This window comes from Pseudophryne corroboree, chromosome 4 (assembly GCF_028390025.1).
Source record: "Pseudophryne corroboree isolate aPseCor3 chromosome 4, aPseCor3.hap2, whole genome shotgun sequence".
Classification (NCBI taxonomy): Eukaryota; Metazoa; Chordata; class Amphibia; order Anura; family Myobatrachidae; genus Pseudophryne; species Pseudophryne corroboree.
In genome coordinates this window covers 528,340,612-528,367,310 of record NC_086447.1, presented here as the reverse complement: position 1 = coordinate 528,367,310, position 26,699 = coordinate 528,340,612, and the positions used below count along the sequence as shown (strand labels likewise).

The following is a 26,699-nucleotide window of genomic DNA, read 5'->3' as shown; positions in this document are numbered from 1 at the left end:
TCAGAAACAACAACAGATCAGTGGCTAATGCAGAGCACTGCAGGTAGTCCAGCTGGGTGTTTGATTTCCCTGTGATGTGTCCATCTTCTTCACTTACTGAGTTACAAGAAGCAATGCTCTGCTTTCTTCACTTCTGGTCACTTGGCAAAACTGTCAGTCTCCAACATCACACCTGAACACATCATCCCTGTTGCAGTATCAACTTTTTATACCTTCGTAGGCTGTAGCCGAATCCTGGTTCAGTATAAGGAAGGGGTATAATTCCCTGAAACCTTCCCATAAAACTTGCTGCCATGGAAAGAGTTCAGCTCTAGAAGACACAGTCTCTTCATTGTACATTTTCAAAAGCCCACCACCATCTTAAGGTGCGTACATGAGACAATATTATGGCCAATTTCAGTCGATCGTAACGTCAAAATGTCCAGTGTGTACGCACGATGCTGATCTTTTGTACGTGCAAAAAGATCTGGGGCTTTCACTAGCAATGCCATGCTGCCGAATGCAGCATGGCTCCGCTCCCTTCCACCACCATTGCTTGTTACTGCCGGCATCGGCAAGTGTGTTTGCACTTGCCGATGCTGGCACCCCACTGGGGTCCCCTCATTAACGATATCATGCTGGATACATATCATCACGTGTGTACCCAGCTTCAGGTCTACAAGCTACCATATTGATCTTCTCCCATACTACGCTGCCTAGTCCATAGGTTCTCAAACTCGGTCCTCAGGACCCCACACAGTGCATGTTTTGCAGGTAACCCAGCAGGTGCACAGGTGTATTAATTACTTACGGACACATTTTAAAAGGTCCACAGGTGGAGCTAAGTATTTCACTTGTGATTCTGTGAGGAGACCTGCAAAACATGCACTGTGTGGGGTCCTGAGGACTGAGTTTGAGAACCTGTGGCCTAGTCCAATTAAGTGGCTCAAGCTACCCATCACATTCCTCATAGACTAGGATTTCAACCATGGCAATCTAAATGAACAAGACGCCTAGAAAAACTCACGTAAAGTATAATGTCAGTGGCGTAACTCTCGTATTCCACGTGACTTCCTCAGATATTAGACTATCTACAACTCTTATCATAATGCTCTGGACACTGTCAAACAAACAAATATAGTTCCAATCATACTAACGTAAAAAACAGAGTTTTGACTATATAAAGTATATGAAAAATACAAAGAATATATTAGAAATACACAGTCAACTCACAGTTTTAAGACACCTACTACATTTGTCAGCAGCGCGTAGCCCATGAAGTACGTCGCGTGTCGTGCGCTGGCTTGGTGGGTATATAAGGTGTGCAATAGGCTGTCTGCACACATATCACTTGTTGCAGTCATGGGTAAAAGGGGGTCGATTTATGAGATTTGCAAAAAAAAGGGATGATTATCGGCTTTCTGGCCAAGAGTGGCAGTATTTCTGAAACAGCGCTGCTGTGGTAATGGTGTATTGTGACTGGACAAATGGCACCATTGCGAATAACCGTTGTGGAAACTGCAGAGCACCATGTGCCACTGATGTGATAGGTGAACGTTGGCTATGAAGGTGCATGAGGGACGACAGACACGCTACAATGGAGCAGCTCACCGATGAAATTAACCTGGGGCTACCAGGTGTGTGTCTAAAACGACAGTTTAGCGAACCCTGCTGCATATGGGTCTCTAAAATGGTTACTCTGGCTATTAACTGGTGGTCATAATAATGTGACTCGACCGTGTAACTGCTTTGTATTATTCTAATCATTTTTATGGTAAAAACTCTCTATTAAAAAGTCTATGGCTGGTGAGGCAGTGCCTCTCCGATCTTTTCCACACATCTCTAATCAAAACTCACCAAATTTCTACATGAACTCTTTGGCTCATATATTGTGTGTAAATCTGGCTCTGGTACTAGCCATTGCCTCCTAAGCCCATGCACGGCGGCAGCTGGGGGTCAAAGAGGACGACCATACCAGACGCCAAAGGTCAGAGGGGATCAGGGACAAAAATTAAAAAAAACAGGCCCACAGCACCTATTTCCACTTTTTAGACTTGCTGCCCGCTACTAAAACTAATTAAAGAGTCCAGGCGCATCAAACCCTTCCTTTACCCTGTCACTTGGTCTGTTCATGTTCTGGTGGTGTGTGCGGCCGGTGCAACATCATGACGCTGTGCCGGCCCTTCCCTGTCTCCTGCCGCCACTGAGGAGCTGCCCTGAGCCAGCCTAGTCCAGTACACAGCAGGTGTACCCAGCCTCCTGCTATTGCTGGACACAAGCGTTTAACCAATAGCGTAGCTACCATAGGTGCAGGCAGAGCAGCTGCTATGGGGCCCAGAGCTGAGAAGGGACCCACCTTCCCTGTCAAAGTTACATGTGTTATATGCATTTTTTGTCTTTGGGTGGTACGTAGGGGTCCATTCAAACCTTTTCCTTGGGGCCTGAAAAATATCTAGGTATGCCCCTGGACCTGCTCATTGTAGTGTGGTATAAAATGAATTGGAGGGCATTTTAATGTTATATAGTATGAACCAGGGCACTGCAATGAGGCACAATATGAACGGGGAGCACTATATATCATAATATAAATTGGGGGTACTGTGCGGCATAATGTGTACTGGCAGCTCTGAAATGTGACATAGGGTGAACTTAAGCACTACTGCGATTCATAAAAGAAACTAGGGCACTACTATGGGGCATATCATTAAATAAGGCTCTGAAAATGTACTACAGCACTATTATAGGGCATAAAATTAACAACTGCTGCAGAGAAGTGTCTCTCTAGAAGCATTGGGATGGGGGCCCCTTCAAAATGTTGCTATGGGGCCCACAAAGTTCTGGCTACGCCCCTGCGTTTAACATACTGTACTTGGACACTTACAAATTGCTGCAGCAGCCTCCCACAGCCCCGCTGCTGTGCTGTCCCTACAGACAAGGGAGACACCCTGGCGATGGTGAGTCACTCCTGGGCCCTGGCACCCTCCATCACCATTGTGACAGTCTATGTATGGTTCACATGTACATATATATATACATATATATATATATATATATATATATATATACACACACACACACACACACACACACACACACACACACACATATATAGGTATGTATATGTGTGTAGATGTATACATATATGTGTGTATATGTGTTTGTGTTCCAGTAATGGACACAAGATGCTTTCAGTTTGTGTTCCAGCACAGGGTTTGAGGAGGGAGGGGGGCCCCAGGGATCAGTGTACCGGGCACCAACATTTCTATTGCTGGCCCTGCCTGATCCATTTACCTCACCGCACATCCCTGAACTGCGCCAACATTAACTCTCAGCATACACCCTCTAACCTGGTCATGTAGCCCTGTCATATAGGCTACAAACTACTTGAGCCTGTCTTTATCTCCAATATCTTTATCTCACTAGGGGAGACATATCAAACCAACCCTTGAGCAATAAATTGGAGAAGTTGCCTATAGCAACCAATCATTTGCTAGATATCATTTATCTAGCAGTCTATACAATGACAGTAACTGTGGGCAACTTCTCCACTATATCTCTCTCCAAGGTTTGACATATCTCCACCTTAAGATCTTGAAACACAAACATTTTGCTAACACATATGGCAGCAGCTTCTTTAGGCCACACAATTGGGCAACTGGCATTGAACATGCAATTCATGCAGAGGCAGAACAACTATTGGTGCAGTAGGTGCATTGGCCAACTGCTGCCCAGACGAGCAATGTGTCCTGCCAAATATCAGCGCTGATGATCACAGCCACATATACTGCATCAGATTAACAGACAGCTGTACGGTATTTCTGATTTACTGCTGTATGTGAATGAAAGGCAGCTCACGAGTGCTGTAACTTGCACTGCAAGAGCCTGTCTGACCGAGTGTCAAACTGAGGAAAGCACAGGCGGTGGGGGCCCGTCACAGACAGTGCAGAGGCCAATGTGTTCTAGCTGCCACCACCAAGGTACATGCCCCCTTGTCTCCGCTCAGCACCTTGTGCTTGTATCCATCACCCACTGTCTCCCTGTCACCCTCTGTCTTTCCCTGCCTTTGGATGTCACCGCCTATCTCCCCCTGCCTTCCGTTGTTACCATCTGCCTCCCCCTGCCTTCCATGGTCACCCTCTGCCTCTCCAGGTCAATCCCTGCCTCCTCCTGCCTTACTCTGTCATCCTCTGCCTCTCCCAATCACCCACAGCGGTGTGGCATATTGTGACTTGGTGTGGAAGAGATGGGCCCAAATTATATTTTTGCACCTGAGCCCACCACTCAAGTTCCGCCACTGCATTCATACCACTTGCAATTTGCAGTGCCACACACAGTTAAGCAGTGAACTGATAGTGCTGATACCAGGATTGGGAGATAATGCCTACAGCAGTGACGTGCGGATAGGAATTGCCTATGCTACATGTATTAATACACATCTTTCAATACCTCTCATGCTATTATTTATATTTTAAATAAAATTAAAAAAAAAGATTATAATTAATCAGGACAAATTCACAGGTGATTTACATTTCATATTTAGTGTACAATAATAAAATAAACCAACCTAATACTTCAGCATAATTGTCATGGTTAGAGTTACAGTAATAGCAGTGACAATGTACAGAAGGTACTGTCAGCATAGTGTAATATCCAGATACTTACGCAGAGTGAGTCTGTACATCATGCCAGCTGCGACTGAAGTTCTGCTTCAGCTCGTTCATCATGCTGACGCCAAGCTTATGCTTTATCTCTGCCAGGTGCTTCTCTTTAGCAGCTAACACTTGACGTAGCGTTACAATTTCGTCTTCCAGCTATTTAGACACAGAGGTAAATACTGTCAAAGGTGGAAAGAAACAACTTCAATTGCAAGTGTCTAACAATAATAAGCAATATTTCAACTGATGCTGTATAGATTGGGATATGGGTGGTCATTCCGAGTTAATCGCTCGCTAGCAGTTTTTAGCAGCCATACAAACGCTAAACCGCGTATTTTAGCTTAGCAGAAGTGCGAACGAAAGGATTTCAGAGCGGCTACAAAATAATTTTGTGCAGTTTCAGAGTAGCTCCAGACCTACTCAGCGCTTGCGATCACTTCAGACTGTTCAGTTCCTGTTTTGACGTCACGAACACGCCCTGCGTTCGCCTAGCCACGCCTGTGTTTTTTCTGGCTCGCCTGCGTTTTTTCGAACACTCCCTGAAAACGGTCAGTTGACACCCAGAAACGCATTCTTCCTGTCAATCACTCTGCGGCCAGCAGTGCGACTGAAAAGCTTCGCTAGACCTTGTGTTAAACTACATAGTTTGTTGTAATAGTACGACGCGCGTGTGCATTGCGCCGCATGCGCAGAAGTGCCATTTTTTTGCCTGATCGCTGCGTAGCGAACGAAAGCAGCTAGCGATCAACTCAGAATGACCCCCATAGTGTACAAAAGCTCTGTGGAACATTTCAGTTTTACCTTATTCCAGAATGATTTATGTTTGATGCTAATTGCTGTTCCTTTGTCATTTCTGCAAATATGGTACTTGTTCTTTATTTTACACTAGTTGTATATTTGGTACAAAGTGGCACCTTATAAGAGTAGAACGGTAATGCGCAGTTGCGGCACCTATCAGGTTTTGTTATTTTTGTATTGACTATATATTGTCTACTTCTGGATCCCATGCCTCACCAGCAGTGCATGCTTTAATGTATGTATCTCCTTACAGGCACATAAGTTGGATAACAGGTGTCTCAGCCAGCTCATATCCACCTTTGCTCCCGTGAGTGGATTGGTGAGACCATAGGACATATTTGAGAGCAATAGAGATATAAGGATAGTTTTCTTGGGGTTTTTGTAATTTTTTTTAAATAATTGCAACATTTATCTCAGCTGACTGAAATGATAACATCATCAAATACAATAAACATATAAAGAAGCACCATTGCTACAAACTGCCTATAAATTCAGCTAGCATGCAAACTGTAGAGGTGGAGACCAGAGCCGGCCATAGGCATAGGCAAACTAGGCAATTGCCTAGGGCATTTGATATGCCCAGGGGCATCAGCAGCTTCTGCTGATTAAAATGATATGCGGCATGCTTATATTCTGTGTGTAGCATGTCATATGCAGAAACAGCAGTCTCACACAGTATATATGCATGTTGCATATCATTTTAATCAGCAGAAGCTGATTGTGCATCCTAGCGACATAGCAATGCAAATAAGATGCATTTTCATTAAAACAAATGTGCCCGACTTTAGCATTGAGGCAAGATTTATGAGGACACATCTGTATTCAAGCAGAGGCAGAGGTCACAGTGTTAGTGTGAGTGTTGTGTGCATGTGAGTAGGTTGGTTGTGCTGTAGTGTTCGGAATATGTGTAAGCAGCATTATGTGTGTCATGTAAAAATGCATGAATAATGTGCAACATATGTGTAAGGGGCACTATGTGTGTCATTATGTGTATAAGGGCATTAATAATGCGCGGCATATGTGTAAGGGACATTACGTGTAAAAGGACATTAATAAAGGTTGTCACAATGTGTAAGGTGCATTATGTTTATAAGGACATTAAAAATGTGTCTCATATGTGTAAGGGGCATTACTGTGTCGCATTATGTGTATAAGATGCTCTACAATGTGGCGTTGCGTATAGAAAGGGCACTACTATGTCATTGAATGTGAATAAAGAGCAATAGGGTGTTGTGTAATGTGAATAAGGAGCAATTCAGTGTGATGTAATGTGAATAACGGGCTCTACTGTGAGGAGTAACGTTTATAAGGTAAAGTGATACTACTGTGGGATGTAATATGAATTATGGAGACTATCGCATGATCAAATGTGAATAAAGTTGCAGTACTGAGTGGTGTAATTGGAATTGGGGTTACTATTGTGTGGCCATGCCCCTTGCCAGCAAAAACACACCCCTTTTTGGGCTGTGCGCCAAATGTGCGAACTGTTCCTATTTAAAATATAGGGGGTACAAACCCCAAAATAAGGACTGCTATGGATGAGGGGTGATGGTGCTGGGAAAGAGGTGCAAGGGCAGAGGCGGAACCAGCGGTGGTGCTAGAGGGCACCAGCCAAAATCTTGCCTAGGGCATCATATTGGCTAGGGCCGGCTCTGGTGGAGACAGAGCTATCTCTGTCTCTGTCATGATTGCCTCTGCACTCAGATCTCTAGCTAAGACAAATGGTCGTGATGGGTGATGTTTGTGGGTTACCTTATTATTAAAACACCAATACTGCCACCACCAAGAGTTTGGACTGAGCGATGCCCCTCCCACTGCAGTTCTTTGGTTCCACTTTACCAGAAAAATATAAGTTTATGGCCTTAGGAGATCGCTAGCTTTTAGAACCACAGGGTATCAGAACTAAAAATTAGGTTTTAATTTCAAGTAATCACTTCAGTGCTTATACAGGTTTATTTCATAACCAAAATGCTTAGGACCAGAAGTATTTTGGATATCGGATTTTTCCGTATTTTGGAATAATTGCCTACCATAATGAGATATCATGGTGATGGGACCCAAGTCTAAGCACAGAATACATTTATGTTTCATATACACCTTGGGGGTAATTCCAAGATGATCGCAGCAGGAATTTGGTTAGCAGTTGGGCAAAACCATGTGCACTGCAGGGGAGGCAGATATAACATGTGCAGAGAGAGTAAGATTTGGGTGTGGTGTGTTCAATCTGCAATCTAAATTGCAGTGTAAATATAAAGCAGGTAGTATTTACCCTGCACAGAAACAAAATAACCAACCCAAATCTAACTCTCTCTGCACATGTTATATCTGCCTCTCCTGCAGTGCACATGGTTTTGCCCAACTGCTAACAAAGATCCTGCTGCGATCAACTCAGAATTACCCCCCTTATACACACAGCCTAAAGGTAATTTTAGCCCATATTTTTAATAACTTTGTGCATTAAACAAAGTTTGTGTGCATACACACAATTCATTTATGTTTCATATACACCTTATACACACAGCCCGAAGGTAATTTAATACCATATTTTTAATAACTGTGTATTAAACAAAGTTTGTGTACATTGAGCCATCAGAAAACAAAGGTTTCACTATCTCAGTCTCACTCAAAAAATTCTGTATTTCGGAATATTCAGAATTTCTGAATATTTGGATATGGGATACTCAACCTGTAGTTACAAGAGGATCCAAAGATTATAAGTATTAATAGTTCACACAATGGCAATTTCAAGACAGAAAACAAGTGGGGAAAAACAAAGTTCAGATTACTTGGACAGGGTTTGAACAATGGCAGACATGAGCTCTCTTCCTGAAGCTAGGGTGCATTCTTATCGTCTGATCCTCTCATGCAAATTATCAATATGTATTGAGTGTTCTTGGGCCCTCATTCCGAGTTGTTCGCTCGTTGCCGATTTTCTCTATATTGCGATTAGTCGCTTACTGCGCATGCGCAATGTTCGCAGAGCGCATGCGCTTAGTTATTTTACTCAACAGTTAGGTTTTTTACTCATGGCATTACGAGGATTTTTCTTCGTTCTGGTGATCGGAGTGTGATTGACAGGAAGTGGGTGTTTCTGGGCGGAAACTGGCCGTTTTATGGGTATGTGTGAAAAAACGCTGCCGTTTCTGGGAAAAACGCGGGAGTGGCTGGAGAAACGGGGGAGTGTCTGGGCGAACGCTGGGTGTGTTTGTGACGTCAAACCAGGAACGAAACTGACTGAACTGATCGCAGTGGCAGAGTAAGTGTCGTGCTACTCAGAAACTGCTAAGACATTTCTATTCGCAATTTTGAGAATCTTTCGTTCGCAATTCTGCTAAGCTAAGATTCACTCCCAGTAGGCGGCGGCTTAGCGTGTGCAATGCTGCTAAAAGCAGCTAGCGAGCGAACAACTCGGAATGAGGGCCTTGGTACTTATCCCAGCTGGCAGTTACTCAAAATCCCCTCCCTTGGGATTTAACCCTCTGGTTGCCAGATTCAATGAATCCATCACCCACTTCCAAGTAATTGTAATTTAGTAACTAGAGGAAGGGGGAGTTGTCCAAATTGGGCAGCTTTATGGCCCAGGTCAGTAAAAGAGTTTCACACCTGCGTAGACATTGTCTCTTCCCTGGCCTGTATGCATGACCCCCCTTCTGTATAGCAAACAGCCTTCTGTCCAAACACCCCAGCCTTTAATCAGCATCGCAAATACAATACACTCACAATTTATACATACGGTATAAGGACGGAGCTGCTCAATCCAGATTACAAAATCCCAGGCAGTTATTATGCATTAATCATCACGCAGAACATATTTTAGGTGTGAGTGGGTCCCCTTCGTCACACCTCCACTGTTAGATACAGTTTAACCAATGATATTTTTCATGGAGAATATACATTACTGCAACATGAAATTCGAATAGTACCATTTTCAATTCTGCCAATTCCAATATGAAATGGGCATTCGCTACAGTCTGTAATTAAAAAAACTTGGCCTGTCATGGGTATTTTTTGGGTACTCAGAAACCCCCCCCCTACGTGTTTCACAGATGGACTAAAATTCCTAGTTACGGCACAGCATGGGTCCACCCACCAAAATACCCATGAGAACTAGGCTGTTAGCATAGGGCTAAATTCAAAGGGATTTTGGCCTCACAAAAAATAAAAATAAAATAACGGATACCCATAGAACAAGCAAGCCTCATAATAAAGGCACTAGAGCTATTCCCACATCACTGGGAAATGTGTGTTTTCATAAACTACAGTAAATAAAATATTGAAATTAGAATTTTCCATGCTGATCCCACCTTTAAGTGATTTGGCATGCTGGTGCACAGTTCCACTATCGGGGGGTCTGCCAGTACTGGCGTCCCGGGCCGGCCACTTGGCAGAATGGGGAGTGGGGCATCCGTGACTACTGCTACTGCCCATCTGCATCTACCGCTACCTCCTGCACCTACCGCCGCTGCATGCACCTACCATGGACCCTTTGCATAAAAAGTGAAAATAGAGCGGCGCTTACAGGAAACCCGCCCGCTACTACCACTGGGCCACGCCACCCGCCCTTGTGGCCGTTCAAATAAAAAAAAAATTGTTGAGCCTGCGCAAGGATGTCACGCCTCTCAAAGAGAAAGAACGGAGCCGCCATGCATGTAGAGCAGTGTCGAGAAGGCACTGGCAGCCCAGAACACAGGACTGGGAGAAGAAGGAGGCGGTCAGTGGAGGTATTCCTGCAGGCGTATTAGATGAGTGGGGACTGCCTGGCTGGGGCTGGAGAGGGAGAGTGGAAATGTAGAGGGAGGGAAGAGAGTTGTATAGAGCTGCTGGCTGACTGCATGAGACAAGTGCACGGTGAGAGAAGCCACGGTACATAATAGAGAAAGGAGCAAAGGAGAAGATAGCTGTGCATGTTATAGGGACAGACAGGTACAGAAAAAGAAAAAAGACAGAGGAGCCGGGGGGTTATTCAGATGTGGTTGGAGTTTCTGCAGTGATATCGCTGTATGTAGATGCAGCAGGAGGCATCTTTTACTAGCAGACGCCTCCTGCTGTAGTAGTGATCTGAGCTGCGTCCTAGGATGCAGCATCGGACCAAAGCACCCACCAGTGGGCAGCTTGCGACACATATGGTGCTGCGCAAGCCGCCCGTCGCAGAGTCCAGGAGATCTCCATCCTATGACGGGGAGCCCTGACCTCTTCCCGCCCCCTAAACGGCGGCTACACACCTCCATTTGTACAAACGGAGCCCTTCGCCACCCACGAAATGGCATCAGACTGTCAATCAATGACAGTCTGATGCCGGCCCGTGTCCTATGCTGCAGAAGCCGATTGCGCATTATGAGTCCAGTGCATGTGCAAAGTACCAGAAAATCGGTACTTTGCAACGATGGGCACAGATGCAGAGACTGGGAGAGAGCTATGTATGTTAGACAGAATTATAGCTCAGCTGGGCATACTGTAGAAAGAGGAACCGACAGAGATGGTATCTGGACTATAAATTTACACTAAAAACAGTAGACACGCATTAGGTCGGACAGGGTTAAAAGCTCAACAGGTCAACCATTTCTACTATCTACCTATTCTATGTCGACCTTTTGACCCTGACGACCTAATGCATGTCTACTATTAGTGGTAAACCTACTGACTGTAGATCTTTTTAGTGTAGACCGAATAATGGACTACATGGACTGTATACTTTGTCAAAGTCGAAAAATATTGTAATGCATACACCATGTACTAACCCCATGCACATGCCCGCTGCGCGTGCACTTAATCCGCCGTGCGTGCACATATCCGCAATTTGCGTATGATCGCTCCCGCGTTCCTGCACGTGGTGTGGGTATTTACGGCGGAGTTTGTGAGCGCAAAGAGGGTTATTAGAACATTACATATTTAACCCAAATAGTGTACATTTTAGATATAGCTCCCTTGCACCACATCAGCGAGTATCAACAGTTTAAACAGTTCCAGGACTAAGGGATTCGCCTTTGCATGATAGGAAGGGTCAGATAAAGGTTGGAAGGTGATGTCTAGTATCCAGCTGTAGGGTATTTTAAGGGTAACATTCCGGTATTGGTTAGAGAAAGATCGCATGTTCCAGCGTATAGTTATGTGCAGAAGTAGAATATAGATGTAGACTGTATTTACTGTATATTATGTATGCGGCGGGAATCCAGAGGATACCACCCACAAGAGCAGTTGAAAAGGACATCGCCCACCTTTTCAAATCAACCTATGACCTCTCCTGTAATGTAAATATGCACCTCTGATGTCCAATGGACAATGAGATTACAGTGACCATTGTATTGTGTATGTAAGTTGTGTATAAAAAGCCCGTTGCTGCCTGGCTGGTCAGAAGACTCTGAACGCTTTCTACCTGATAAGCGGAGGACTGGTCCAGGTTGCGCTTGCGAACATTCTCACGTATGTACATTTTCTGTAGCCATTACTCTGTTTTAGATTTATCTTGTTAGCCTGTAGTGTATGATTTGTACTGTTTTACCTTTTGAAATAATCCACTGTGGCCTAGGAACCCTGTGGTTTCAACTACAAATCGGTGTTGTGTCCTCACTTTCCTGCAAGGGTCTAAAGCGTATTTAACTGTATGAGGTTTATAAGTATTGATAAGGTGTACGCACTGCAGGTACTTTATACCGCCAGCGCTACTTAAGGTTTAAAGTATAACATCATTGCAGTACTTTGCTGCTAAGGGTTTAAAGTGTAATCATATCATTGCATTGTATCACTAAGAAGGTTTAAAGGTTATCAATTGTGTGTGCGCGCGCTGTGCGTACTCTGTACACTCAGCGCGGCGTGTGTACGCCAAGTACGTACCACCTACGGGACTCTGTACGCAAATAGCGTCCAAAGTGCGTAGCGCGTGTATTCAGTCTAGCGGCTCCACGGTAAAAGTGTATCTAGAGGTATAGCTGTATGGTTTAAGATAATATCGACATTATCAATTGGGGGCATCGTCCGGTTTTTCCTCATACCCGCAGCCTAGCAGGTTTACGCAGACTTTATCAGCAAAGGGCGGAAAGGTATCCCACGTAAGCCTTCTCTTGGTTGGTGGATACACTAGTGCTGATTAGATAAGCATCTGCCCTGCATGGTTTGTAGGGATGCTGGAGGGATCCGTAAGGTAAGAACGCAAAAGCTATTCTTAAAGGCTGTAAATTTCTGTTTGGCGCCAAATGCGCACACAACACACGCATACACCTGTATTTTGTACTTTTCATATCTGCTCACATTATTGCCATAAGTATTGATTATTAGATTAATTTTGACCTGTACTGAGAAAATTTGTTGCTATTTAGTTAAAATATAGAGTTAATATTTAAGGAAGTAAGTGTAAGACGCACACGTAGCCTGGCCTAGTTGTAAAGGTTTATACATAAGAAACTGTGTGTTGTGTTAAGTGAGCGATTATAGTTAAATATCGCTTACATTTATAAGAAGTGAGGGATTTGTAGTACTGCGGACGTACGGCCTTTGTACACGTGTCTCGGACAAAGTACGGGACTGCGTACGCAAACGTAAAGGCATACACACGTGGCGGGTTTACGCAACGTGCGTAAAGGTACGACCGCTAAGTACAAATCACACAATAGCATTGTTTTAGTTTAGGCGCGAGACGGTAGCCACGCGATAATAGCACAAATTGATCAGTTTCCAATATTTAGTTTAAAAAACTTTTTTACTGTATTACCTCTGGAACTAAGGCTGTTTTATCTGAATGAAAGTTAATTTTCTGTACAGAAAAACCAAAGTGTATATGAGTGAACGAGCGTGAGTGTGCAAACAATAAAGGTTTTGTGGACCCAGGGAATTCGGGATCCCGTAGGAGACCACACCAGGTGAGTGGACACTTGGTGGCGTGAGAGTGGCTTGCTCACGTTAACATTGATTAAAGTACAAAGGAGCAGAGTAGTAGATATCGCAGACCAAAGGTCAGCGTAGGTATAGAGTACCGCAGACCAAAGGTCAGTGAGGTTTTTGTTTAGAGAGCGCAGCCCAGGTGGTTGGCGTAGAACCCATATAGGCCCATTCAGATACGCTCCGGCTGAGGTTTCGCAGCCTGAAAAACGATTCCATTGGTCGTATGGCGGATAAGTAACAGTTACCTATACGCTGTGCGATTGGACCGCGCGTTCGTGGGTGCAATACTTAGCTCAACGTGATACCCTTTTACGACCTTTGCGTAAAATCGCGGGATCATAAGCGCTAGGTGTAGCACACGCAACGTGATTTGTGTAACAGTTTTTTTATTTTTAAGGGAGTTTCTCTGGTCACTCAGGAAATCTCCAACGACCAATATTTACTGGGAAGGGTAAGTCACTCCCATATACTTCCAATGAATAGATGTTACACAGGGGCCCTAGGTTGGGTACGTACCGGCGCTGACGACAGTGTTTAGGTGTATTGGCCAACGTGGGCGTGAGTGGGTATGAGCACTCGTTGAACTTTCACCGTTGCCTTATATTGAGTATTTTGTTTTTTTGTAGGAATTAGCTGAGAAGGCAATACCTGCAAAAGATGGGGGCCAGTTGCTCAAGTAAGGGACGATCAACCAGGATTCAGGTTGATATTCCGCGGCCCAAGGGGTCGGCGAGGTACATAATGTGTGAGAAGTAGGGATCACACGCAGAGGTCTTATGCAATGAATGGGAACGTATGACTGCGGAAGATAGGGAACCATTCCCTAAGGTAGGCAGTTTTAGTCCAGAGGTGTTGCAGAATTTAAGGATTAGGATATGTCTGTTAAAATCCCGAAAACAAAGGGTCAAACACTCAAACTGTTTACATTTATGGCAACAAGAGGGTGATATGCAGAGGGAACTAGCTCACACAGCTGGTTCCAACCCTAGCAGGAAACTGATGGCAACCGCACCACCACCACCACCACCGTATATTACAGGGGAGAAAGTGGCTACAGACAATGGCATACTGATATATGATAAGAGTGAACTTGATAAATGTATTAATGCTAACCCGTGCACAGGTAAGTACGGTACTGTACATTATGCAGAGACAGTAGCACCTCAGATTGAATCAACACAGAATGATGTAATTGAACTAAATCCTGTCAGGGTGATCGCAGTCCCCAATGGGAAGACTGACGCTCAGGAAATCACTCCCGTCAGGAACATTGCTATGCATTGTCCTTGGTCCTTGGTCCCGGACAGAATTGAGGACAATTATGTCTGAATTTCCCGATCCCAGAAAGGATCTAGCCGCATGCCAGAGGTTTATTAGAGAATTAGGTAACGCCACCGAACCCACAAACAAAGATTGGCGTACAGTGCTACGGGCATGTTTACCCTCCAATATTGACCCTGTGAAATTCATTACTGATTGTAAATTAGACGTAGAAGTACCTCTCACTGATGAATACACTCAGGAGAATGTACGACAGATCAATCTACAGTTAGGAGTATATTTCCCTACTGTTGTCAAATGGAATAAAATCTTTTCCATAAGACAAAAAGAAGGTGAAACTGCTTCTGAATATTTCCATCGAGCACTGCAGGAAATGGCTAGATACACTGGGGTCGCGGACATTAAGAAAAATGTACATCATAGAGAGGTAGCTGTGTCAGTATTAATGGACGGGTTAAAAGAAACGTTGAGAACAAGGGTACAAACCACTCAACCTAACTGGAGAGGTATTTTGGTGGCTGCATTAAGAGAGTCCGCTATCGAGCACGATCGGAACATCATTAAGCACAGGGAGTCACAGGGGGATAAGCTGATGACAGTAAGTATAAAAGCCCTGACAACGAAGCCACATCAGCCAAAACCCCAGACCCCTGATGGTAAGTCGTATATAGTAAAATTTTATAACTGCCAGAGGGAAGGACATTACGCACGGAACTGTAATTATAAAAGGCACACATAACGTATATCGACCCCCTAGACCAGAACATGACCCACAGTATAACACACGTAATTGGGATCAGGGATCGCACAGAAGGAATTATGAACAGGGGAAACAAGGAGGTACCCACCAAGGAGGGACTGGCAGACCTCTGGAAATTCTCAGCTACCCCCCTCACATATTGTAGCTGCCAGCGCGCTGCGGGAGGGTCACAACATACAATAGGGGTTAGGCCACACCTGTAGTCTGCAGCCAGTGAAGTTGATTGCTAGCCTTGGAAATTAACCCAAGGTTACAGTTGATGTAGCTGGTAGATCACTACCTTTCCTTGTAGATACAGGGGCGGCCAGGTCAGTGTTAAATTCAACGGTAGTTATGAAAACCACGGGTAAAACAATTTCAGCAATGGGGGTAACAGGAATAGTGCAACACTACCCTTTAAGTAGACCAGCGGAGATTACGATAGGGCCTTTGCAGACCAAGCATTCCTTTTTGCTAGCTGCATCGGCTCCGACTAATCTACTTGGGAGAGATTTATTGTGTAAGATGAGGTGTGTCATATATTGTACTCCTGAGGGTGTCTTCTTAGATATACCCGAGAATCACGTTCAGGAAGTGCAGGATATGTTAGACACCCCACAAAGGTTAATGTCACACACTGCTGTTATAGACAAGTGTCCATCAAAGGTAGAGAAAATGATCTCCCAGATGCCGGAATCCCTCTGGACCAATGATGGACAAGACACTGGATTGATGGCAAATGTAGCTCCTGTAGTGTTGCAAGTAAAAGATGGTAGGATAGCTCCAAAAATCCCACAGTATCCTCTGAAGCCAGAGGTGGAATTAGGAATGTACCCAGTCATAGAGCGCTTGCTACAACAGGGCATCCTAGTTAGGACGTCCAGCACTGCCAATAGTCCCATCTTCCCTGTGAAAAAGAGTGGGGGGAGGGGTTACAGGCTAGTGCAGGATCTAAGGGGGATAAACAAGATAGTTGAGAGCCAATTCCCCGTAGTGCCAAATCCAGCTGTCATCCTCATGCAAATTCCCCCTACTGCAAAATTTTTCACTGTCATTGACCTCTGTTCTGCTTTCTTTTCGGTCCCTCTGCACCCTGACAGCCAATACTTGTTTGCATTTACATACAGGGGAGTACAGTACACCTGGACTCGCCTACCCCAAGGTTTCATTGACAGTCCAAGTATTTTCTCCCAGGCTTTGCATGACTGTTTACCGTCCTTTCAACCTGAGAGAGCGGGTCAGTATTAATACAGTATGTAGATGACTTACTGCTGTGTTCTGATTCACTCGAAGCGTCCTTGAAAGACACGAAACTGCTTCTGTTTCACCTTTCTAATACGGGACACAAGGTGTCAAAGGACAAGTTGCAGTTGTGCCAGACCAAGGTAAAATATTTGGGACATTGCTTGACACAAGGACTTAGACACCTCACCGCTGATAGAATACAGGCGATTCGCGACATGACTCTGCCACAAATCCAGCAGCAGATCCGCACTTTCCTTGGAATGTGTGGGTACTGCCGAAACTGGATCCCAGGGTTCTCCATACTGGCTTTACCTTTGCAGGAAATGGTCTCCTCGAACAAACCAGATCGGATCTCTCACACAGATGAGTCCGAACTGGCATTTGAGAGACTTAAACAATGCCTATCACAGGCACCTGCATTAGGCATGCCAGATTATAGGAAACCCTTTGAATTGTATGGTACGGAAAGTGCTGGGTGTGCGGCAGGTGTCCTAACCCAGAGACATGGTGATGCCAGCAGGCCGGTAGCTTACTACAGTGCACAGTTGGACACCGTAGCACGGTCTCTCCCCACATGCTTGCGGAGTGTTGCAGCGATAGCTTTGCTAGTGAGTAAAAGCAAAGATGTAGTGTTAGGACACAACCTGACTATCCATACACCTCATGCAGTATCAGCCTTACTAAACTCTGCCCAAAACCAGACATGTCTCATCAGCACGGTTTACAAGGTGGGAATTAGCACTAATGGCCCCTGTAAACATCACCATAAAGAGATGCAGCGCACTAAATCCTGCAACTTATCTCCCGGGTGTGCCTGGACAGGCACAAAGGGTGGAGGATGAGAATGATGGTGAAGGAGGATTTAGTATAAACACTGACACACATGATTGTATGGAATATCTGAACCAAACTTTCACTGCAAGACCCGACATTAGTGACAACCCACTGGAAGGCGTAGATTTTACTTTTTACACTGATGGTAGTTGCCACAGACAGACGGACTCGGGAGACTTGTGTACTGAATACGCAGTCGTAGATGACAGAGGTATCATAGAAGCTGAACCCCTGGGCCCACCGCACTCAGCACAAGTTGCTGAGCTGGTCGCCCTAACCAGAGCGTGTGAATTGGCCAAGGGTAAGTCAGCCAATATATATATACAGATTCTAGGTATGCCTTTGGAGTAGTGCATGATTTCGGGGCCCTATAGCGCCTCAAAAATTTCATGACGGCAGCTGGCACACCTGTAGCACATGCATCCCATATAAGAAGGCTTCTAACAGCGATACAGGAACCTGACAGAGTGGCTGTTATCAAGTGCAAAGCCCACACTTACAGTCAAGACCCAGTGTCACTTGGTAACAGCCGGGCAGACGAAGCTGCTAAATCAGCAGCCAGCACCCCCATACAAACAGATATCACACCACTGATGGTATTCAACACCGTCAACACACAAAAATTAAGTGAAATGCAAAATTTGTGTTCTCCACAGGAAAAGGCAGTCTGGAGGTCAAAAGGGTATGGCCAGGAGTCCTCAGGACTCTGGACAGATGGACAAGGTAAGCCAGTAGCCCCCAGAGCATATCTTCCAATCTTAGCTGAGGCGGCACACGCGGTCTGACTCATCTGGGCAAAGAGGGCATGTGTAAGCTGGTGAGAGCCTACTGGTGTGCGCCAGGATTCTCTTCTCATGCGGGTAAGAGAGCAATGACATGTCTTATCTGCTTGAGGAAGAATATTGGAAAGTCAATACCAACAGAACCATCCCATGTCCCGCCGACAGACGGCCCTTTTCAGGTAATACGAATTGATTTCATACAGTTACCACCCTGCAGAAATTTAAAGTATGTGTTAGTCTGTATTGATGTGTTTTCAAATTGGGTAGAAGCGTTCCCCGCTGCCACAAATACTGCTACGTTCACTGCAAAGAAAATTGTGCAGGAATGTGTGTGCAGATATGGTATCCCTAGGATAATTGAAAGCGATAGGGGTACCCATTTTACAGGTGAAGTCTTTCAGGTTATGTGCAAACTGATGGGGATTAATAGCAAGCTGCATACTCCGTACCGCCCACAGGCGAGTGCGAAGGTGGAAAGAGTAAACAGCACTATTAAGAACAAGTTGAGCAAAGTGATGGCTGAAACTGGATTGTTATGGCCAGAAGCTTTGCCACTTGTATTGTACAGCATCAGAACCACTCCCAGGTCCCCCCTTAACCTATCACCCTTTGAGATTCTTTTTGGTCGACAACCCCATGTAATGATTGACCCCCAGGATGATTTGAAATGCAATAATGAGGTGACTGTAAAATATTTGGTTAAGATGAGCAAGCAGTTGAGGAATCAAAACAGAAATCTAAAACTGGTGATTCCTGACCTACCAAACAGTAATTGTCATGACATTGAACCTGGGGATTATGTAATGATTCGAAATTTTCTACGCTCAGGTTGCCTCATTGACAGGTGGGAAGGACCGTACCAAGTCTTACTAACCAGCACGACAGCATTAAAGGTTGCCGAAAGAGACTTGGGTCCACTCGTCCCACTGTAAGAAGGTCGCTGACCCAGAGAGAACCCGTGACAAAGAGAGGAAATCGTATCACTGGAGTGTCTGTTCCGGTAAGGTTGAGAGGCAGGACTGTTGTCACGGCACCTGAGCACGAAGAACTACAAGACCAGAGGCGGTTGTCGCACCAAATTTCTTTTTCCTTTTTATTATTTTCTCCATCTCCCATTACCCTCCTTTCCCACCCTTCTTGCTCCCTTTTCTCTCCCCTTAACAAGATGGACTTACCCCAAGAGACTGCATTCCGGGTTTTCCTGTTAACCCTGTTGTTGACCAGAGCAGTCTGTTTCGGTGAGAGTACCAGAGAGGTCGAGAAAGGATCTGGAATGGGTTCTGATGATAAGGACGGATTTGTAGAATTCCAAGAGCAACACATCCACCGAGCAAAGCAAAAATACAACCATCCGGAGAAGACTGCAATCAACACCCAAGAATGATTACGCAAATGTTATGTGAATGTATGTTTGATATGTTTCTTATCTTCATCTCTACAACCTTCAGGTAGTGACACACATAGTCGACAGGTGATATCCACATATTAGCATCCACATGTGTTCCCCCTCCATGTATCAACTAAATGTGCACCCCATTTGTCGGAACAAGAAGCCGAAAAGAGCTCGGTAGTGTTTGTTGGCCCACTTACAGACCCTTAATACGGGATGAGAAGGATTTAATGTAAACTTCGCACTACCTCGAAGCTTAACTAGAACATGTACGGCACGATGATACATGCCCCTCAGACATGGATTTCATACATACATGCTTTTACTATCCCACTAGGTCATACATTTCCCGCCTACACCTCTCCTCCTACCATCCAATTATCTGTGGATAATGTATTGTATATTTTTATCCAACCATCTGTAGATATTGTATTGTATATTTTTCTGTTTAATGTTTAGATAGTGGCAGTTATTGTTGACTGCCAAAGGGTGGACTGTCAAAGTCGAAAAATATTGTAATGCATACACCATGTACTAACCCCATGCACATGCCCGCTGCGCGTGTACTTAATCCGCCGTGCGTGCACATATCCGCAATTTGCGTATGATCGCTCCCGCGTTCATGCGCGTGGTATGGGTATTTACGGTGAAGTTTGTGAGTGCATAGAGGGTTATTAGAACATTACATATTTAACCCAAATAGTGTACATTTTAGATATAGCTCCCTTGCACCACATCAGCGAGTATCAACAGTTTAAACAGTTCCAGGACTAAGGGATTCGCCTTTGCATGATAGGAAGGGTCAGATAAAGGTTGGAAGGTGATGTCTAGTATCCAGCTGTAGGGTATTTTAAGGGTAACATTCCGGTATTGGTTAGAGAAAGATCGCATGTTCCAGCGTATAGTTATGTGCAGAAGTAGAATATAGATATAGACTATATTTACTGTATATTATGTATGCGGCGGGAATCCAGAGGATACCACCCACAAGAGCAGTTGAAAAGGACATCGCCCACCTTTTCAAATCAACCTATGACCTCTCCTGTAATGTAAATATGCACCTCTGATGTCCAATGGACAATGAGATTACAGTGACCATTGTATTATGTATGTAAGTTGTGTATAAAAAGCCCGTTGCTGCCTGGCTGGTCAGAAGACTCTGAACGCTTTCTACCTGATAAGCGGAGGACTGGTCCAGGTTGCGCTTGCGAACATTCTCACGTATGTACATTTTCTGTAGCCATTACTCTGTTTTAGATTTATCTTGTTAGCCTGTAGTGTATGATTTGTACTGTTTTACCTTTTGAAATAATCCACTGTGGCCTTAGAACCCTGTGGTTTCAACTACAAATCGGTGTTGTGTCCTCACTTTCCTGCAAGGGTCTAAAGCGTATTTAACTGTATGAAGTTTATAAGTATTGATAAGGTGTACGCACTGCAGGTACTTTATACCGCCAGCGCTACTTAAGGTTTAAAGTATAACATCATTGCAGTACTTTGCTGCAAAGGGTTTAAAGTGTAATCATATCATTGCATTGTATCACTAACAAGGTTTAAAGGTTATCTCTGTACACTCAGCGCGGCGTGTGTACGCCAAGTACGTACCACCTACGGGACTCTGTACGCAAATAGCGTACAAAGTGCGTAGCGCGTGTATTCAGTCTAGCGGCCATAGCGGCTCCATAGTAAAAGTGTATCTAGAGGTATAGCTTTATGGTTTAAGATAATATCGACATTATCAACTTATATTGGGGATGTAGTTGCCATTCTGACGTATGGGATGCCGGCGGTCAGGAGCCCAGCTCCGGAATCCCGACACCTGTCTGGATGCCGATGCCAGAATCCTGACAGTCGGAATCCCAAATGTTAATCTGCCATGGAGGGTTAGGGTGAGGCTGTGCGGGGGCGGAAGGGTCAGGGTCAGGCTGCAGGAAGAGAGGGCTGAGTTTAGGCTGTGGGAAGGAAGGACTAGGGGGAGGGTTAGTTAAGTTGCATGCCCCTTTTTGGATTATGGCACTTGGAATGCCAGGGTCAGTATTCTGACCACTGGCATCCTAACTGCTGGCATCCCGTACCCAACCCTTATATTGAACGCAATTTACAATGTTTTTGGTGTAGATTGTGACCAACTCTACATGTACAAGTATCCAGATGACACCTATATTTACCTTTCCACACCTGAAATCATACTGTCCATATTAGCCATCATATAAAACTGACTTTGAGCCATCTGATGGTGCTCAAAGTGTTTAAAGTTATACTTCTCTATTTATCATTAAATGGCCTCATATTAAATTGCTGTCTCTATGTCTCCTTAACGATCTCCACTAAGGGTCTATGTAAAAAAAAAAAAAAAAAGTGATACAAAAAATTGCTGCTTTCACTTTGAATTTTCATCATATTTATAGTTATACAATTCTAAATATGGGACAGCAATTGCAATAAAGGTCTGTCTTAGTGAGGAGATATCAAACATAATTTGCAAAAGATGTTTTAATGCTCCATGCATGCAGTCACGTTCACAATCTCTGATTGGGAAGCAGAAGGGGGAAACAGGGAAAAGCAGGCTGGTTGGGGGAGTAGAGAACGTGAAGCCGCCCAGGTAAGAAGACACATGACACCATCTAGAGATGACATTATATTTCTTCAAGTACCATTGCTGCACAGCCCCCATTATACCCAATGGGAGCAGCAGGAATGTGTAAGGAGAAATGAAAAGGCAAAGAAATCAGTGATTTCTCTGTATATTTCATATAACTTAGCAGGCAAAAAAGCTGTAGAAAAGCCATATTTTGTTTATTAAATAGACCCCTTAATGCTCAAATTAAGGTAATTAAAATCTCATGCTGTGTCCACCTGCTTCACTTCTCAAAAATGTATTGTTTCCCGACACATAATGCAGAGAAGTTCCTGATTCATGCTCTTTAATTTCCTGCATTCACTATTGCAGTTTCATTGTCTCACTTGCCAATCACAATCCCACCTTAATGTTGCTGTAGGATTCATTTTCACTTCCCTTCTTTCCTCGTCTTCTACTCCTCCTCTCTGCCAATCCCTTTACTGGGTTTCCATAAACTTCAAAATAAAGTCAAAGTGCAGAGTGTTTCCACACTCCTTTCCTACTTATATTTCCAGCCTCAACAAATTGCTCCTGTGCTCCTTCAAGGGCCTTTTAATATCTTCTCTCATAACCTCATCCCTTGCATGGAGGCAAAACTTTTTAAGTTCCTCTTTTATCGAACTGTCTACTTGCGCTATCAGACTCATCCTCCACCTTCTACATTTTTAATGGTCAATTACGACCAGGGCCGGATCTAGGGGGGGGGGGGGGCGAAGGGGGCGACCGCCCCCCCTAACACAGTCATAGCCATGCCCACTTTTGAACAGAAGAGAGCTCTCCTGGGAGAGCCTGAGGCAGAACGATGTGCTGCACAGCAGCACAGAGGAGCCAGGATAGCAAGGGTTACAGAGCATTTGCCCCACTTGCTGGTGTGTGGGTACTAGGGCTAATAAATACAATTACCCCATAGCACAGTCACATGTACATAGAACAATCACAAAGCTCTATCTCAGTCTCACTCAAAAAGTTCAGTCAGAATTGAGAGAGGAGGAGTTAGGATTGCAGATGGGAGGAGTTGGGACTGTAGAGTCAAGATTAAACAGTAAACCGCCCCCCCTAAAGAAAAGTCTAGATCCGTCCCTGATTACGACTATGCATCATGTGCATGATAATTATTCTTACAGTATGCACTAACCAACAACTACAGTATAATAGTTATCTCATTGACTTAGAGGGTCATTCAGACCTGATCGCACACTAGCTTTTTTTGCAGCGCTGCGATCAGGTTAGAACTGAGCATGCATATGCACCGCAATGTGCAGGCGCGTCGCACGGGTACAAAGAGGATCGTTGCTATGCGATGGGTTTTACGAATAATCCATTCGCACAGCCGATCGCAAGGAGATTGACAGGAAGAGGGCATTTGTGGGTGGCAACTGGACATTTTCTACGAGTGTTTGGAAAAACGCAGGCGTGTCCAAGCGTTTGCAGGGCGGGTTTCTGTCGTCAATTCCGGCCCCGGACAGGCTGAAGTGATCGCAGCGGCTGAGTAAGTTCTGGGCAACTCAGAAACTGCACAAACTGTTTTTGTTCCGCTCGGCTGCACATCCGATCGCACACTTGCACAGCTAAACTACACTTCCCTGTAGGCGGCGACTATCTGATTGCAGTGCTGCAAAAAAACTGCTAGCGAGCGATCAGGTCTGAATCACCCCCTTAATTATCAAGTGTTCCACACACCCATTATATTGTAAGCTCATATTTTCCAGGGATATCTTTACAATCACTTTCATGACACAATATGTTGTACTTTGACAACATACTGTATAACATATCAAAGGCAGTCAAATCTAAAGAAAAGTGTGTACTATTTGTAATATAAATGTTGCAACAACTGACAATGACTGAATCAACTCATATTTACAGTACTGCAGTATTTGTCATTGTTGAGTCATCTAGGGGCCTATTTATCATTAAACATTTTTTAGGATACTCCCCAGAAACAGCTGGTTTTGGGGGGTACCTGCAAACATTTACTATCTCCCAGATGCACTCTGGATCTCTGATATTTGCTGCAGTCCATCTATTTCTGACAGCTTCCGCTGCCCCAAAGCATACGAAGATGGTGTTGCTCTCTGGCTCCCTCTCTGTCGTTCCCTGGTAATGCACTGGCTGCCGGTGACTTGAACCAGGAAGTAGTGTGATGGCATTATGCTATCACACTGCTTCCTGCTGTTTGCCAGGCAGTACTCTTATCAGAGCCTATTTCCTGGCAAGAGCATTATAGTCAATTCATGTGAAAATATACATTTTTAAATTGCCCATTTGGGCATAAAATATTGATCATATCCACATTAAAAATGCAGATTGTGATAAATATGCCTTCTACAGTGTTATAAACAGCATCCAAATTTCTTACAATAGAAAGGCTACATAAAAGAGGCAAACATTGCAATTGCACAAAGTAAAAACTACCTTGGCCAACTCATTCTTTAGTTCTTCTTTCTCCTCCTCAGATATTATTTCTGTGAAGTCAATATCAGTTGCCAATTCCTCCTCTGTTTCCTGGAGTGGCTGAGTGTCCAACAGATCTTTAAAAAAATAAACACATTTAAATGGTAATAATAATAATGGTAAAAATAACAAAAATAATAATAAATAAGTCAACGAGAATCACATATTAAAGTGTCATGTAAGACAATGTTTCAGATCATGCTAGAAGAAAAAGGGATTTCTTTGTTTCATACGTGGGAGACAGCACCGCAATGACAGTGAAATTGTTGGTAACATGAATATTCTTGAAGTGCCCATGCTCAGATCATTAGAATTGCATACGCAACCATTGTCATTCCTAACTATAAGTACTGTCCTGTCCTGTACTGAGGTGGTCATTCCGAGTTGATCGCTCGCTAGCTATTTTTTACAGCACTGCAATCAGATAGTCGCCGCCTACGGGGGAGTGTATTTTTGCTTTGCAAATGTGCGAACGCTTGTGCAGCCGAGCGGTACAAAAAAGTTTTGTGCAGTTTCTGAGTAGGTTTGAACTTACTCAGCCGCTGCGATCATTTCAGCCTGTCCGGTCCTGGAATTGACGTCCGACACCCGCCCTGCAAATGCTTGGACATGCCTGTGTTTTTCCAACCACTCCCTGAAAACGGTCAGTTGACACCCATAAACGCCTTCTTCCTGTCAATCTCCTTGTGATCGGCTGTGCGAATGGATTTTTCGTTAAATCCATTGCCCAGCAATGAACCGCTTTGTACCCGTACGATGCACCTGCGCATTGCGGTGCATACTCGTGCAGTTTTGCAGAGCTTTGACCGGATTGCAGTGCTGCAAAAAATGGCTAGCAAGTGATTAACTCGGAATGACCCCCTGAGACGCCACAGATCTCAGAGCATCATGTTCAGCATATAGTATGTAACAAAATTAATGAAGCTACAACACCAGATAAAAAAGGCAGGAAAGAAAAATCACAAAGTAAGGAACAATTTGTAATTGAAGTGCAATATAATCAGACCAAGGGTTATGCAACGCTTTCAATGTGGACACTGACAAATTTTCAATAGAATTCAATAGAATTCACAGATCCTTAATGTTCATCAACTCTGCATGAAATATACAATGTATTTCCTTGAAAATTAATTGACCGTTTTTTTTTTCATTACTTTGTCAACGGTTTCCAGATTAAAGTAAGTGATTGATTTAGAAGCACATGTACAATGCATCAAGCTTTATACAAAGAAAATGTTTTTTTTTTGCAATTACTAGATTGTCCTGCATACAGTAGTATACAATTAAAAGATGTGTAATGTACTTTGTGTTTCCCAGTCATGGAGATTCCTTTTTCAGTGATATCTCAATGGTTACAGGCAGAAGCACCATATGCCCCTTTTTCCATGTATATACCCCCAGCTTCTGATAGCACAGAGGGTTAAGGACACAGCTGCAGCAGCAGCAGAAAGGGGCAATTACCCACCCTACAAGTACTACTAAGAAATAAGGAAAGCTGCTGTGTCCTATTAAGAAGCAAATTAGTGTGACCAAATATATATGGTATCATAAATTATTTATATATAAATATATATTTTTTTATTGAGACATCGGGGTAAATTTACTAAGATGGGAGTTCTATTTAAGATGGGATGTTGCCCATAGCAACCAATCAGATTCTACTTCTCATTTATCTAATGCCTTCTAGAAGATAACACCTGGAATCTAATTGGTTGCTATGGGAAACATCCCATCTTAAATAGTAAATTTACCTCATCATGTATTAGAAAGACAATAACATTTCAATAACATTCGTCACATGTTTTAAACAATCCTGTTGTTGTACAATACAATAAACGGTATCACAAATAAAACAATAGACAAGTTCGTTCATTATGTGGTATCTGTGTTATTTTGTTTCACTAAGGTAACATTCAAACCTTGAAGTTGATACATTAGCCTTGAAGGGAGCTGCCAAATATCCTTCGGCATCAATATAGGGAAACAGGTGGATCTTGTGCTGCCAACCTTGTTAAATACCACGTGGTGTTTTTTAGGCTATGATGTA

The 26,699-nt window shown here is 43.9% G+C and overlaps 1 protein-coding gene across 2 annotated transcripts in view; it reads right to left on the bottom strand.

The window, feature by feature from the left end:
* The window catches only part of TPD52L1 (TPD52 like 1), a 244,437-nt gene that overhangs the window by 83,320 nt on the left and 134,418 nt on the right, over nt 1-26,699 (bottom strand). For both annotated transcript variants that reach the window (XM_063917269.1, XM_063917271.1), the window contains exons 2-3: nt 24,614-24,729; nt 4,642-4,790 (exon numbers count right to left, since the gene is read on the bottom strand). In XM_063917269.1, the coding sequence (XP_063773339.1) occupies nt 4,642-4,790; nt 24,614-24,729 (265 nt within the window). The remainder of the gene's footprint in view (nt 1-4,641; nt 4,791-24,613; nt 24,730-26,699) is intronic.